The sequence below is a fragment of the Petaurus breviceps genome, unplaced genomic scaffold (genome assembly GCF_028583685.1).
Source record: "Petaurus breviceps papuanus isolate PSGF00001 unplaced genomic scaffold, PetGlider_PUasm1.0 91041, whole genome shotgun sequence".
Classification (NCBI taxonomy): domain Eukaryota; kingdom Metazoa; phylum Chordata; class Mammalia; order Diprotodontia; family Petauridae; genus Petaurus; species Petaurus breviceps.
The window spans coordinates 16,950,266-16,965,556 of NW_027187400.1; the positions used below are offsets into that span (position 1 = coordinate 16,950,266).

At 44.2% G+C, this 15,291-nt stretch overlaps 1 protein-coding gene across 1 annotated transcript in view; it reads right to left on the reverse strand.

Annotated features, from left to right (window-relative positions):
* The window catches only part of LOC138154305 (protein-arginine deiminase type-4-like), a 30,214-nt gene that overhangs the window by 2,820 nt on the left and 12,103 nt on the right, over positions 1-15,291 (reverse strand). The window contains exons 6-12 of the mRNA XM_069078934.1: positions 11,906-12,084; positions 11,389-11,492; positions 8,940-9,051; positions 6,306-6,413; positions 5,132-5,280; positions 1,929-2,073; positions 1,042-1,197 (exon numbers count right to left, since the gene is read on the reverse strand). Of these exons, the coding sequence (XP_068935035.1) occupies positions 1,042-1,197; positions 1,929-2,073; positions 5,132-5,280; positions 6,306-6,413; positions 8,940-9,051; positions 11,389-11,492; positions 11,906-12,084 (953 nt within the window). The remainder of the gene's footprint in view (positions 1-1,041; positions 1,198-1,928; positions 2,074-5,131; positions 5,281-6,305; positions 6,414-8,939; positions 9,052-11,388; positions 11,493-11,905; positions 12,085-15,291) is intronic.

The window sequence follows — 15,291 nt, forward strand, 5'->3', positions numbered from 1 at the left end:
ATAAACATTACCGGCAGCCCCCAGAATCATGAGAGGGAAGTGGTGGGGAAGGGCATGGACAAGGCTGGAGTTGTGGGGCAAGAAACCCGAGAGCATCTTAGGGCAGACCAGAGCTCCTTCTCAGCTGTTTGTGTACTCGCTCCCCTTCCTGCCCATAGGTGTGGCCACATCCTCCTGTCTACCAAGGCCCTCAGATCCTCTTCCTGTTCTTCCTCTGGGATCTTATTCACTATCAGTTTCAATTGCATCCATCCATGCAGGCAGCTCCCCCAGCTGCAGTCACACATACACACCCCTTCCCCAGCCCCATGCTCCTGAAAATGCCTGCTAGTCACATCTACTGATGTCCCAGTGGCCATCTCAGATTCATTCTGCCCTGTCTGACCTCTCCTTCTCCACTGCTATCTACTCCCACCTACCAGGATTCTCTCTTCCGAGAAACAAAAACAAAGAACAACCTCTGTGACTTTCCTGTAGCATTTTATTGTAGCAGCTGGTACTTTCCTGGTCAAAATTGCTTGGTGACTGCTTTTCCAGAGAGAGAGACAGAGAGACAGAGAGACAGAGAGACAGAGAGAGACAGAGAGAGACAGAGAGAGAGAGAGAGACAGAGAGAGAGAGAGAGACAGAGAGAGAGAGAGAGACAGAGAGAGAGAGAGAGACAGAGAGAGAGAGAGAAAGACAGTATAGGTAGATATGAATATAAGTAGAGTCACAGAGATACGTGTTGTACACATATATGTATACATATGTATATGTGTGTATACACATATATATCTATATCTCTCTGTGTGCACATGCCTCCCCCTATTAGAACATAAGCTCCTCAAGGGCAGGGGTTATTTCACCTCCGTCTTTGCCTCCATAATGCCCAGCACACAGTAGGTGCTTAATAAATGCATGTTGCCTGACCTGAGCTTAGAGTGCTGGGGCTAGTAGTAAGTACAAGCATGCCTTAGGAGCCATCAGACACCTCCCCCCATGCTCATGAGGCCAGGGCTGTGTTGGGGGAGCTCGTGTTGTGGTTCAGTTGGAGCTGGCCAAGAGGAAGGGGATCAAAGGGAGGGAGATACCAGTATAACAGAGCATTGTTTGGTCCACTGAGTCTAATACAGAAGCGTTCCCATGCCCTTGTGTTTGCTGCAGCTTGAATAACTCATAGCAGGTACTGGGACTAGCCAAGAGTAGCCGGAAGCCCTGGAGAGAAAAAGGACAGAGTGAGGAAGGGCTGCTTGACCGTGGATGCCATCTGTGGATTTTTAGGGTTTTCAGTGGGATAAGGGTCTTGTTGAGGGCAGAGGACAGATGTAGCCACTCTTACTGGGGAGAGGGGCAGGCCACTAGCTTCTGGGGGCTGCTGCTTAGAGGAGTACACAACAGGTGCTCAAGTTTGTGGCTTTGATGCTATGAAGAAGAGGTCCCCATAAGTCTTCTCACCACGGATACTGGCAGGCTAGAGATTGTGAGGGGAAGGCTGGGGGTGTGGACCTAGACTCATGATATCCAGAACCTTCATCTTTTTTGTTGAGTTTCCTTTTTAGAAGAGCAGGGAGATAGAGGTGCCCAGCACAAATGAAGGGATCCCAACCTACTTAGGGTCACACAGCTATGGCCCAAAGGGTCCCTTGAGGCCATTTGAGTCCAACATTCATTTTAAAGAAGAGGGGAAATGAAATCCAGAGAAGTTTAAGCTAATTTCCCAAGGCCATACAGCCAAGAGTAGTAGGGTCAAAATTTGAACCTGGTTTTTCCAACTCCATAGCTATGTCCTTTCCACTGGACCATGCGGTCACTAGTTTCTCCTTCTAAGATGTGTGTGGGGGTTTACTACTCACTAACATAGTTCAAGCCTACCTTAGGTTCCACCCCTTCCCACACACTCCCAGCCGTGGCCAGACCAGACAGACTAGACATTTCCCGCCTTCTACCTTTCTATCATTGGCAGGGACGAAGGTCAGGAATTCTTTCACGTTGCCCTCCAGAAGCCATGCAGAGAAGAGTTCCAGGGGATCTTGCACATTCTGGGCATAGAGGAAGCTCCTCAACTTTATGTTCACTTCTGGGATTTTTTCTCTAAGAAACACAAGAGTTAAGTAAAGCTAGGAGGTGTCTAGGAGGAGGGAGGCAGGCTGAAGGCCAGCAGAGCCAATGGAAGGGAATTCTGGGCCCAAGGTTCACAGCAGATTCTTCTCTGTTCACATGAGAGATTCAGGTCACAATTCAGCATTGTGCCCATTTCATTTTCCATTAAAAATATAGCTATCTTTTGTTCTTATCACTCCCCTCAGTCTAAATATCCTGCTTCCCTTCCCTTCCCAGAGGGCCATTCCATCTAATGAAGAAATCAAGGACAAAATAGGAACTGGACTTGTGCCTTCATTGGCACTAGTAGCTTTCAGGGGAGGAAATAGCTGCTAATGCAGTTGGCACCTTCTCTGCTATTTATAATCCTAGAGAATCCTCTGGGATGCTGAAGGTTTAAGTGACTTGCCCAGGGTTCACAGCACTCCTAGGTGTCGGAGGTCATTCTTGAACCCACATCTTTTTAAGACTGGCTTTCTATGGGGGAGGGGGGAAAGGAAGACTAGAAAACAATTTTAGAGAAATAACCAATACATAGACCAAGTGACAATGATGTGGATATAAACGGTGCCTTAAGGGTTAATATTAAGGGTTTTTCCGTACCCAGTGAGGCTCTCCTTGAGCCTGAGGGCGTCTCACAGTCTCTTCCCCTAGTCTTGAAATACCATAAAACTTCCCCTTATCCTGGACTGAAAAATTCCTTGTCTCCCTCATCCTGGGTCATAAAATTTCCCTTGTCTTCCTTATCCTGTCCTCATAAAAACCAAGTCCCTATTCCTCTGTAAATTTCTAGTCCTTCTTCCAGGGCTAGCCCACTGTTTTTGCATCAATAAAACCCCTCTTGGTTAGAAGAAAAATCATCAGAATGACTTCTTTCACACTTGATCCAGCTCTCCCAACTCTAAACCTCAACAATGCATGCAGTAAATTAAGAAGTAAGTAAATAAATGTATTTAAAAAAAACCAAAACAACCAAAACAATGCATGCAGTATTTCACAACCATAGGTCCCCACTTCTGCAAAGACAGGAAGGGTCTCCCTCTGCCCATTTCAGAGAGGGCAGACTGAAGGAACTTTACTTTTTAAGTCATTAGTGTCTTTCTTAACTTGGAGAGCAAGTCCTGGACACACAAGGGAAGTCTTATCATGCTGCTTCTGAAATCAGGGGACCTAACGTTGAACCCTGACTGCTCCTTCTTGGGATCTCTCAATTGTAAGAGTGAGGGGGTGGGTTGTACTTGGGATGACCTCTAAGACCACTTCTGACTCTAAGCCTATGATCCAAAAGGGCTTTTTTTCCCCTTCCCAGAATCTAGATTCCAAGACCCCCAGGTGGTAGGACTCAGAACAGGAAGTGATCTCAAGGACAGTCTCTTTTAGTCCTACACACCCCACCCTCTCCTTAAGAAAACAGGAGGGAGGGCAGCTAGGTGGCATGGTGAATAGAGCACCAGCTCTGGAGTCAGGAGGACCTGAGTTCAAATCCGACCTCAGACACTTGACAAAAAACTAGCCGTGTGACCTTGGGCAAGTCACTTAACCCCAATTGCCCTCCAAAAAGCAAAAAAACCAAAAAAAAAAAAAAAAAAAAAAAAAAACAGGAGGGAACAAAACCCCAGTAATAATAACTGATTCACCTAAAGTCACACAGAAAGTGAAAGAAGAAGGATTTGAACCCTGGCCTTCCAACTTCAAGTCTGATGCTCTTACTATCACACCAACATCCTCCAAAAGCCAGATTTCAAGTTGCTTCTTCCATAAGCCTTTCCTTATCCACTTGAGATCAGCAGAAACGTACAGTTATCCCTTCTACTTTGCAACTTTCCCTATCACGGTTTTGACATATTGAAGGTTGGCATAAGAAATTAAATGGGAATTTGGGGGGAGTTTTACAGAAGCCAAAGATGACATGCAAAGACCAACAGGAGACACAGAAAATGTTTAGAAACTCAGAAATGCATAAAATATGTATAGTATTGTACAGGGTGTCCCTAAAGTCTGAACATAATAGGAAATCTCAGTAACTGTGCATATTTTCAAGAGATGAAATGAATGGAATTTTTCAACAACATTTTATTTAAGTAGCATCAATTTTAGCAATGCCAATTTCATATGGAATAAATGCTTTCATTAGCTATTGGGGGACTATATTCCATGTTAATGAAATTAATTTATTTAATGAGATTTCCCATGTGTCTCCTATGTCTATGAAATCTTGTTTATGCTAATTAAATAAAATGTTGAAAATTTCATTAATTTCATTTCTTGAAACATGCAGAGTTAATGAGATGTCCTGTGTGTCCAGACTTTAGGGACGTCCTATATAAGCTCAACCTATATTTTATAATAAGTACTATAAACACCCCATAAAAAAATGAAAAAATTCAGATTTTTTCTCTGGTAGGGCCAAAAAATTTTACACAGATTTTTCCAGATTATGGGAGTGGAGGAGCTAGTAAAGGGGTGAGGGGGACCATACCCCTCTCCCCCTTGATGTGGAAGGAATAACTGTAAGTTTCTTGAGGATAGGAACTGTTTCCTTTTCCCCACCTTTGTCTGCCCATGTCTAAAGAGTACCTCGTACGTCATTAGGAGTTTAACAAATGCTCAGTGGACTAGCTTATTGGATCTTACATAAACCCTTTTTGGGAAGTTCTTATGTTTGGGAAGTTGCTTATTTTACATTTGTATATTAATGTGTAAGTTAGATTGTCTTGCAGTCTGTCTCATGGTGCAGGTCCCACCATATCAACCATGGTTTGCTTTTCTCCCCCATTAGATTGTGAGCTCCCTGAAGGCAGGGACCGTCTTTTGCTTCTTTTTGTATACCTAGTAGTACTTAGCACAGGGCCCACATAGTAGGCGCTTAACACATGTTTACTGATTCTGACTCTTCCCCAGCAAAATGTCTTGCATACAGTTGACACTTTAAAAACCACTTATTGTGTCCAAATGACCAACTACTCTCAAGACTAATGACGTGTGTGTAGGGGGGAGAATAAGTTTTCACATTCCTTTTGCCAGCTGAAGTCTTGAACTCCCTCCTCACCTGGGAAAGCCACCATCGCCAATGAGAATCCTGCCCAATGGATAAAAGATGCCATTGGCAGTGACTGGTGGGCTGACTTCCAGGAATCCAGGGGCATCCAAATGGTCATCATCTTCCCGTTCACGGATCACGTAACCAAAGTTTGGCATCTAGGAGAAGTCCCATCCCCCCAGTTAGAGAAAAAGAAGTCAGCATTAGATAGTTGAACAAAAATCAGTCCTAATGGTCAATGTGGGCCAGAATGTGGTTAAGAATTTTGGCTCATGAGTTGGAACTATAAAAGACCCCAGAAACCTAGGGGTTTCTGGAATCCCTTCATTACACAGAAGGAAAAAAAAAGCGAGACTCAAGTAAATTAGTTGACTTGTTCCATGTAAAATAACCAGTCAGTGGCAAAAATTAGGATTCAAACCCAGATCTTTCAAGTAACAGCACTTTAAAACACACACACACACACATGCACACGCACACACTTTCTTTAATGTTAACTTCTCCTCAAGATTAGAAGAATGGTCTTAGACTGGAAGAGACCTCAATGGCCAGGAATCCCTTCTACAAACATACCTGACAGGTGATCATTTGGCCTCTAATTAAGACCTCATTATTTCCCAAGGCAATCCCATTCCACTTTTCAACAACTCATAGCTAATCAAAATTTTCTTGTCTCAAGTCTAAATTTTCTTCTTTGTAACTGAGACTGTCAGTTTTGGCTTGTAGGACCAAAAAGAGCAATTTGACCTTCTTCTAGGTGACAACCCCTTCAAATACTTGCAAATTTGCCATCTTCTCCATTTTCCAGGCTAAACATTCCTTAGTCCCTTCCCCATTCTGGTCACCTTGGCTGGACATTTTCCAACTTTTCCCAATGTCCTTCCTAAAATCCGATTTATAGCCCAGCATTTGGTTGGAAGAGAATTCGTGGGGTCATTTGAGATCACCTCCCACTTCTAGGCAAGCCAGCCCAAAGACCAGCCTCTCCTTTACCACTCTTCAAACCAGTAACATTTCCCCCAATCTAGACCTCGAGTTCCTCATCTATAAAATGGAGAAAATGAACGTCATTGCATCATTGACTTCACAGTACCAGGCTAAGGAAAGTGATGGACAAGTAAAGGTTGTTCTTAACCCCATTGTGATAGGCTTGGGGGGTGATTCTTACTGCACCCAACCGTACCAGGCAGTTTTTGAACACGAAGCGCCGCAGTTCCTTCTTCCAGGGGAAGTCAAGGAAAACATGAAAAAGTTGTTCAGGAGTGTAGGTATACCCAATTGCCACCTCATTCTGGGAAGGAACAAAAAAGAACCCATGTCTTATTTCATGTAGAATTTAGAGGTGGAAGTAACTTCTCCTGCCTCACAAAGTCTTCAGCCTCCCAGTTGCCTCTTGGGCTCTCTGCCAAAATTTCAGCACCTCAAACTCAAGTAATTGTCCTCTCCCTAAACCAGCTCTTCCTCCTATCTGCCCTATTTGTGCTGAGGGCACCATGTTTTTCCATACAGCTAACTTTGAAATTTCGAAGTTCTCTTTATAGATTTGATGAGCGAGGGGATACGATATATCGAGGATAAAAGGCAAAAAATGACAAATAGTTCACGCCCTGGACACCTTACAGAATCCCAGAACTGGAAAAGGGACCCCAGGGGCCATCTAGTCCAACCTCAATACTTTATCAAAGATTCCTATTAGAATATAGGACAGATAGACATTCAGCCTCTTCTTGGAGCATCCCAAGGAAGGGAGTTGATACCCTTGAGGATGCCCATGCTATATCTGGCCCTCTCTAATGGTCAATAGTAACCACAATAACAGCTAGCATTTATATGGTGCTTTAAGGGTTTGGGAACACTTTACATCAAGCCCAAGTTTATCTTTCTGGATTTTCCTCCTAGATCTTGTCTTGTCCCAGGCCCCTTCTCCCTAATGCCATTCTGGTTTGGCGTGCACTATTGCAGAGGCTACCTCCTCCTCACTGAGACACAGGTGTGGCCATGTCCACTTGGCTCCCTATATCCTCCTAGGAGAAAATCGATGCTTTTTAGTCTGGATCTAATGCTGCCACCTGGCTCCAGCCACTATGTCCTCCTATCTCCTCCAGCTGTTCTGCCTTGCAAACAGGACTGTCTGTGAACTTGGGGCTGGACGGTCTCTTCCCTTCTGCCTCTCAGAAGCTCTTGACTTAGCTCAGGTGTCACCTGCTTCTATGAGGGCTTGCTTGACACCTCCCCCACCCCCAGCTAAAATTGTTCCCTCCCTTTACAAATATTTCGAAAGTTCTGTATCTTTGCCTTTGTGTCAGGCTCTCCACCCCAGGCCCTTGCTCAGTTGTGCCTAACTCTCTGTGATCCCATGGACTATGACCACGTGATTTTCTTGGCAAAGATACTAGGGTGGTTTGCCTTTTCCTTCTCCAGTGTATCACCATTTTATAAATGAAGAACTGAGGCAAATAAGGATTAAGTGATTCGCCCAGGGTCCCTTGGCTAGTGAGAGTCTGAGTCCAGGTTTGAACTCAGATCTTCCTCACTGCATCACCAAGAAACCAAGGGAAACATTTAAATTTGAAAAACAAACAGGTGTATGAGGGGAGGTAGATGCATTCAGTAGAACCCCAAGCTTGGAATCAGGAAGACTCATCTTCAAATTCAGTCTCAGACACTTATTTAGCTGTCATCCTGAGCAAGTCATTTAACCCTGTTGGCCTCAGTTTCTTCATCTGTAAAAATGAACTGGAGAAGGAAAGCGCAAAACCAGCCTAGTATCTTTGCTGAGAAAATCCCAAATGGGGTGATGGGGAGTTGGACATGACTGAACAACAACAAACAACAGCAAATTGAAAAAGCTGGTGCAGGAGTCAAGAGATCTGGACTCAAATCTCAGGGGGTGCTATTTGATTCTTTCATGTAAGTTGGAGGGAGGAGGAAAAAAAAAAGCATTTCTACAGTACCTGATAAATACCAGATACTCTGCTAAGTGCTTTTTTTAACTACAAATATTATCTTATTTAATCCTCACGACCTCCCCAGCAGTTAAGTGGTCTTATTCTCTCCATTTTATAGATGGGAAAACTGAGGCAAACAGAGCTGAAGGGTCTTGCCCAGGGTCACACAACCGTCTTCATGATTCTAGGTCCAGTATTCTTTTAGCTGCCTTGTAAAGGGGAAAAACTCTTTGACCTCCCTAAATCTCATTTTTCTCAAACTTTTAGATGGAGATAGTACACGCATCAGTTATCTTGTAGGACTATTAGAATTTTGTGATGATATTCAGTATTCTTATGGCTCCTTACATATACTTTTGTTTGAGCTTTAGAGGGATGTGATTATTTCCATTTTTGCAGGCTGGGAATTGGGGCCCAGAGCAGTTATGAGCCTTGCCTAGGGATTTTGTAAGCCTTTAAAGGATATAGAATCAACTCATCATAACACTTATTGGTATCTAGCCATTGATTCAAAGTTTATATCAACTGGGGGCTTACTTTATACTTGGACAAGCTGAACATGACTTACTGGCTTCAATTGCTCAGGCTTATCATTAGAGGCCCTGCCAAAGTTAGTCTTCTAAATGGTTGTCCTGAGCAATCCCAATCAAGGCTCCCAATCCCCCTTGCTTCCCCCAGGGTCCTTAGCCAGGAACCAAGCCCATTTTCTTCCATATAACACATTTGCCCATTGCATTCATGCAGGGAGTAACCCTGCCAGCATACCCCCTCCTCATCTCCATACCCTGTCCCTCCCGACCAAGAGAACAGAACCATTGGGCCAGGGAGGGGAGTTCAGAGAGCTAGGCTCTTCAGCCCCCTGGTATTACCCCAATCCACGTGTCCAGACGAGTTTCACCAGGTGGGCAGAAAGCCAGATGGCACTGAGCTGCACAGGAATAGCGAATGATCGTTTCCATGAAGTTGCATTCACGTATATATCTGGAAGAAAACAGAGAACCAGCAGGGTGTTATCCCTCTCAAATCAAATCCCCTTCCATAAGAAAGGATCTTTTTTTTTGGGGGGGGGGGCTCCTATTACTTTTGTATCCATGGTCTTTGACCTAAAAAAAGGATTCTTCACAAAGACTCTGGGAAACAAAACCTTGATCAGAACTTTAACTAACATGGTGCCATTGGGGACTTGCCCCAGAGTGCTAAAAGTTAGAGGGGTTTTACTATGCTTGTACGCCTTCAGTAACGTAGGGACAACTAGAATTTCTTAGAATAGGAAGCTACCAAATGGGTACATGCTGCTTCTCTTTGTTATAACCCCAGGAGCTTCTTTAGCCTGCTCACAAGGGCTAATGTCCCAGGGTGTGCCTCTTCTCCCATTCCCTTGACCTCTGTAAATTTGTCATTATGCTTCTTGCCCTGATAAGTTTCAAGTTCACTCCAGGCACAAGCAGTACTTAGTCAGGTCTCTACCCTTACTCCCTTTCTCCTAAGCAGAGGGTCCCTTAGCACACCACAACTGACAATCCATTTAGAGTATCAAAACCTACTTTATCACCCCTTCTCCTCCAAAGTCTTAGAGTGTGTGTGTATGTGTGCACATGTGCATGTATGGGTACACATACACACGTATAATATCTATCTATCCATCCATCAATTGTTTGCTATTCATATTGGCAGGTTGAGTGTAAGAAGAAGGGTATTACCTTATATCAAGAAGGACAAGATTTTAAGTTATAAATGCAAAAAAAAAATCTTTGGAAAGGTTGCCAGTTTGTAAACAGTTTTGTTACTCAGTCTAGCTCAGCACAGATTGGGTAAGGGGGTTGGGGGGGGTGGAGGGGGAATACTTTAGTCTTTTCCTCCTGGTCTCTATGGGTAACTTCTTTGTTTTAATACCAAACTACCTTTAGCTCTCTGATCTGGTCCATAGAATGAGACCAGGTGTTTCTGTAGCAGAGGTCCCCTCCCCAGGCTTTCTCTGCTTAGATTAAATTATTCTGCTGGGGGCTCTTGGTCTTTAAAATTCTAGCCTCATGGTGTTTTCCATCTCTTCTCTCCCATTCTAAAATTCAACTTTCAAGAAAAAAAAGGGGAGGGGAGGGGAGGCAAATCTCTAGGGCCCTTGCTCCAACCCCCACACTTTCCCTCTCCCTATTTTGATCTGCTCTGAGCCAAGTTAGATGCCCAGATCCTTGGCACTGTAAAAGGCCACTCTAGAACTCACAGGGCATCTTGGGCAGTGGGACCTGAGTTGATTAAGGAGGAGCTTTCAACCTGCCTCTCCTTCAACCATTTTCTCCAGGTTAGAAACTGCTGTAACTTGCCAGATGTATACCAACCCGACCTAAATGTTTGTGGATATGTTCTTGATTAGGTGAGGGCAGAGGAGATAGTTCAATTGTTTTTCAGTCATGTCTGACTCTTTGTGACCCCATTTGGGATTTTCTCAGCAAAGGTTCTGGAGTGGTTCACCATTTACTTCTCCAGCTCATTTTACAGATGAGGAGACTGAGGCAAAGAGGGTGAAGTGATTTGCTTGTGGTCACACAGCTAGTAAGTGTCTGAGATCAGATTTGAAGTGTAGAAGATGAGCCTTCCTGACTCCAAGTCCAATGCTGTAGACACTGAGTCACCTACAGAAGACTTCAAACCCTAGAACAAACCTGCATCTTTCTTGCCGTGGCTCCGTCGATCCTGCCAACCACCTGACAGGCGGTATACCTATGGTGTCCCTCCAAAATGTCCATGGACACGTGGGCTGTCTCCTCACTTTGCTAGAAGGGAAAGTTGCAGAATAGCTCCAGATTTAGTCTCCCATGTGGCAGGGCAGGGGGTCACTGGGGCTTCAGAGACAAGAAACAACAGCTCCCACCCTCAATAAGCTTATGTTTTACTGGAGGTGGGGGAACAATATGCATTCCATATACTTACACATAAGCACACACATGCATGCATATACGAACACAGTGTGTATGTCTTTATATACATACATGTATGTATATGCATGCACATATGCACACATATATATCTAGATAGAAAGATAGACACATTCACAGATACTTACACATACAATAAATACCGAGTAATTTGGAGGAGAATATAGGTGGACAAGAACAGCGATTGACCCAGACTCCTAGGAAAAGCAGTTCACTTGGGGGTGGTGTTCCATTCTCGTGGTGTCCCAAGTGACTGAGGGGGGGTCATTAGCAAGCTCTTTGGCTCACACTTTGGCACAGAGAGCTGTGAGGCTGATACCAGGGCAAAAGGAAGAGGAATCCGCAGAGTGTAATGGGGCCTCTTGAAGTCCCTTCTCACCCTTACCTAGTCACATAGATCTCCACTGGTGGTTGGGTGTTAGCAATCATGATCCATGGTGCCACACGGAAAATCACTTCTATGCGATGAATTGTAGATTCAGAGTTATCCTATGGGAGGCAGGACAAGACTGAGATGTAGTAGAAAGTTGTTAACCTTTAGATGTCTAAAAAGCCTAGGTTCAGCTGCTTCCTAGCTCAGTGACCCTAAGCAAGTCACTTCACCCTTTCTGGGCCTCTGCTTCCTCATCTGTAAGAGGAGGTGACCTCCAAGGTACATTCCAATTTGAAGTCTATGATGCCAAGTGGTCACCTCTCAAGAATTCCTATTCACTGGAGGCTAGAATCAACACATCCTTCCTGTATTCCTCCCCAGCCCCTTAGAGTAAGGTCTTTTCTTCTCATGGGATGATTTCTTCAATCCTATCTACCCTACCCCTTTCCTGGAGTTGTCTTTCTAACTTGCCCTCCAGACTTCCCCAGCCTCCTCCCCTACCTAGTCCAGAGCCCATTCCCACACATACATTATTAGAATTCTCCAGAAGGGAGACAGTGAAAGAAACCAAGCCAGAGAAGTCAGCATCTGGGAAGGAAAGTGCTTCCACATAAAATAACCGATTTTCTTGGTTTTTCAGATGGGTGACAACATGGAAAGGTCTGTTTGGCCCCAGTACCATTCTGTAAGGAGGATTTATGCAGGGTCCTAGGAGAAGAAAAGGATGAGGCTGGTTACAGGGGCAGGTCCCTGGTTCTAAGCTGGGGGGTGGGTGGGCAGAGTGGGACATCCAAATTCAGTGACTCATTGCTACCCCAAGGTAATGGATTCAGTCTTCCAAACCTTTGGGCCCATCAGGACAAAACTAAAGATATTCCTTAGCTACCAATAGCCCTCACAGCTGTTATGTGACTGCTGCTGACCAATGGGTCAGCAAAGAAGAATGTGGGTATATGTATAGAGTCTCCTCGAAACTAAGCAAGAATATCTGAAATGACATCGAATGCCCCTATGAAAAGGCATTAGACTTTAGAGGGCCAGCTAGTTTAAACCATAGTCCCCATTGCAACCTCCTACCCCCAGAGATGATTTGCCCTAGCTCACAAAACAGGACACTTGGCACTGAGGGTCAATTTGACCAACTCTAAATATAAAGGTACATGCCCCTGTATTGTTGTAGTGACCTGGTGATCAGAGGTCTTTGCAAATTTGAAAGAAGGTATTGTTAGCAACGATGTTCCTAGGCCTGTGAGTTTCCCCTCAGGAGCCACATCCAAAGACAGTCTGCTTATGTTGTTTGAGGACCTTTATAGGATAGGCTTACAGCTTGCTTCCTTATGTTGGACATTTCTTGGTATATTATTCCCTTCCCAGCGTTTTCTGGTTTAAATGAACTGAGCAATTTGGGCTAGTGATTACATGGAAGACCCAGAGGACAGGTAAAGAGGAAGGTCAGGTTAGGACAGATCACAACAGTGATGAAGGTTCATTTGCTCTGGTTTCCCCCCCTTTTTTTGAACTCCTGATATTCTGTTTAAAATAGTAGTTGGGCTATGGTAGCATTGGGTTTAAAAATAAAAAGCAAAACCCCAAATCAAAGCAACAACAACCCCTCCCCCTCACAAAAAAACCCCTTTTTTTTTTTGCTGGTCCTTGGAAGACCAAGCTGGAAAAACCTCAGCTTGAGAAATAACTGAATCAGCAAAAAGAAATCCTCTGAGCTTTCTCCTAAGCAGAGGGTCCCTTAGCACAACACAACTGACAATCCATTTAGAGTATCAAAACCTACTTTATCACCCCTTCTCCTCCAAAGTCTGTGTGTGTGTGTGTGTGTGTGTGTGTGTGTGTGTGTGTGTGTGTGTTTGTGTGCACAAGGATAAGAAGCAAGGGAAGGATAAACTTGACCTTTCTCTACCCTTCCGTTCCTTGAGATCTAAGAGCTGAATTATGGGGAGTTTTTCAGGCAGGGATGATTGCACAGTCTGGGGGTGGAGGCAGAAAACAAGAGAAGAGGGCGTGACTGCTCTTAGATGTTGGGTTGTTTTTTAAAGGAAACCTAAAGAATGGCCAGTAAATAATACATAGTTGGAAGACCAGGAGTCAGGACAGCTGGCTCCAATCTATTCTGCCATTTTTGAAATCTGGGCAAGGTATTACACTCCCATCTGTCAAGTGGGGAAGTTAAATTCCATCAGGAATTCTTTTTTTTTTCCTTTTTCTAGGGGCAGTTGGGGTTAAGGGACTTGCCCAAGGTCACACAGCTAGTTAAGTGTCTTAGGCCAGATTTGAACTCAGGTCCTCCTGACTTCAGGGCTGGTGCTCTATTCACTGTGCCACCTAGCTGCCCCCCACCATCAGGAAGGGTCCATAGACCCCCAAAGTATCTGGAGTTAGATTTCAAGGAGTCCATGAACTTGGAGAGGGGGAAAAAAGTCCATCTTTGTTTCCCATGAAACTGCTGAAATTTAGCATTTCCTTCAAAGAGAATATATAAAATTATAGAAACATAATTATAATATATAAGTATGATATAGGAGTGATGTATATATACTTATAATTATATATGTGCATGTGTGTGTACACATACACATACATACAAAATAGCTAACAAGTATATGGGGGCAGCTTGGTGGTGCCATTGTACATAGAGCGCTGGACCTGGAATCAGAAAGATTCATCTTTGCGAGTTCAAATGCAGCCTTAGACACTTACTAGCTGTGTGACCCTGGACAAGTCACTTCACCCTGTTTGCCTCAGTTTCCTCACCTGTAAAATGACCCGGAGAAGGAAATAGCAGACCACTCCAGTATCTCTGCCAAGAAAACCTCAAATGGGGTCATGAAGAATTGGACACAACTGAAACAGCTCAACAATAACAAAAGCATGTGTATGTGCTTTGATGTTCTCAAAGCACTTCACAGTCTCTCCCTTTATCTTCACAAATCATCCTGGCAGGGAAGGTGCTATTATTATCCCCAGAGAGACAGAGCTTAGGTAACCTGCCCAGTGTCACAAAGCCAGGAGGCATCTAAAGGTGTATTTGAAGTCTGGCCTTCATCTGCTGTGCCACTTAGTCCACTGCCCATCATGACTTTAAAACATTGTATTGAGAAGAGATTTATAACACACAGAAAGACAGAGAATCCCTGGACTAGATGGTGAAGCTCTTTCCATGACATTGAATCTGAGCTCAGTTTCTTACTGTGGCTAGGGGGTAGAGCAGAGGGGTCTTTGGATATAAGGTTTGAGCCAGATGTCATATTTTAGACTGTCTAGGCCCATGGCTTCATTTTACAAATGAGGGAATTGAGTTCAAGAACCTTGCCTGAACTCAGAGACAGCTAGCAGCAGAGACTGGATTTGAACTGAGGACCTCTGATCACGAATCTAGCCCTTTTCCACTATGCCACTCTTTTTTTGTTTTCTACTGGTTCATACCTTACAAAACTGGTCTTTCACCTGACTTGAATCCTCCCCCATTGTCACCCAATGGTAAGTGCTCCTGGGAACGCAACTTCTACCCCTCTCACAACATGAGGAGGCTCACTATTAGCCTTTCTTTTGTGATATTATCCCTCTCCCCAACACCAAAAAACAAACCCGCAGGTCAAGGATTCCCATTTATAATGGTCTTTTTTGTCATGGGCCTTTTGGTCCAAATAATGGTATATGGGCAAAGCTTAGGGCCCCTTGGAAGAAACATTTGCCAGAAGCAGAACTCTTATTTGTCAGTGCAAGGGTTGCACAAGCCCTTCTGTGTAATAGGCCTCTCACTCCTATCTCCCTATTTCCCAGGGTTCTAAATTTCAAGTTGGAAAGACCTCAGAGGTCATCTAGCCCACCCCCCATTTTGTAGACAAGGAAATTGAACTACAAGAAGTCACTCCCAGGTAGCGAGTGGCCAAGTCTCCTGGA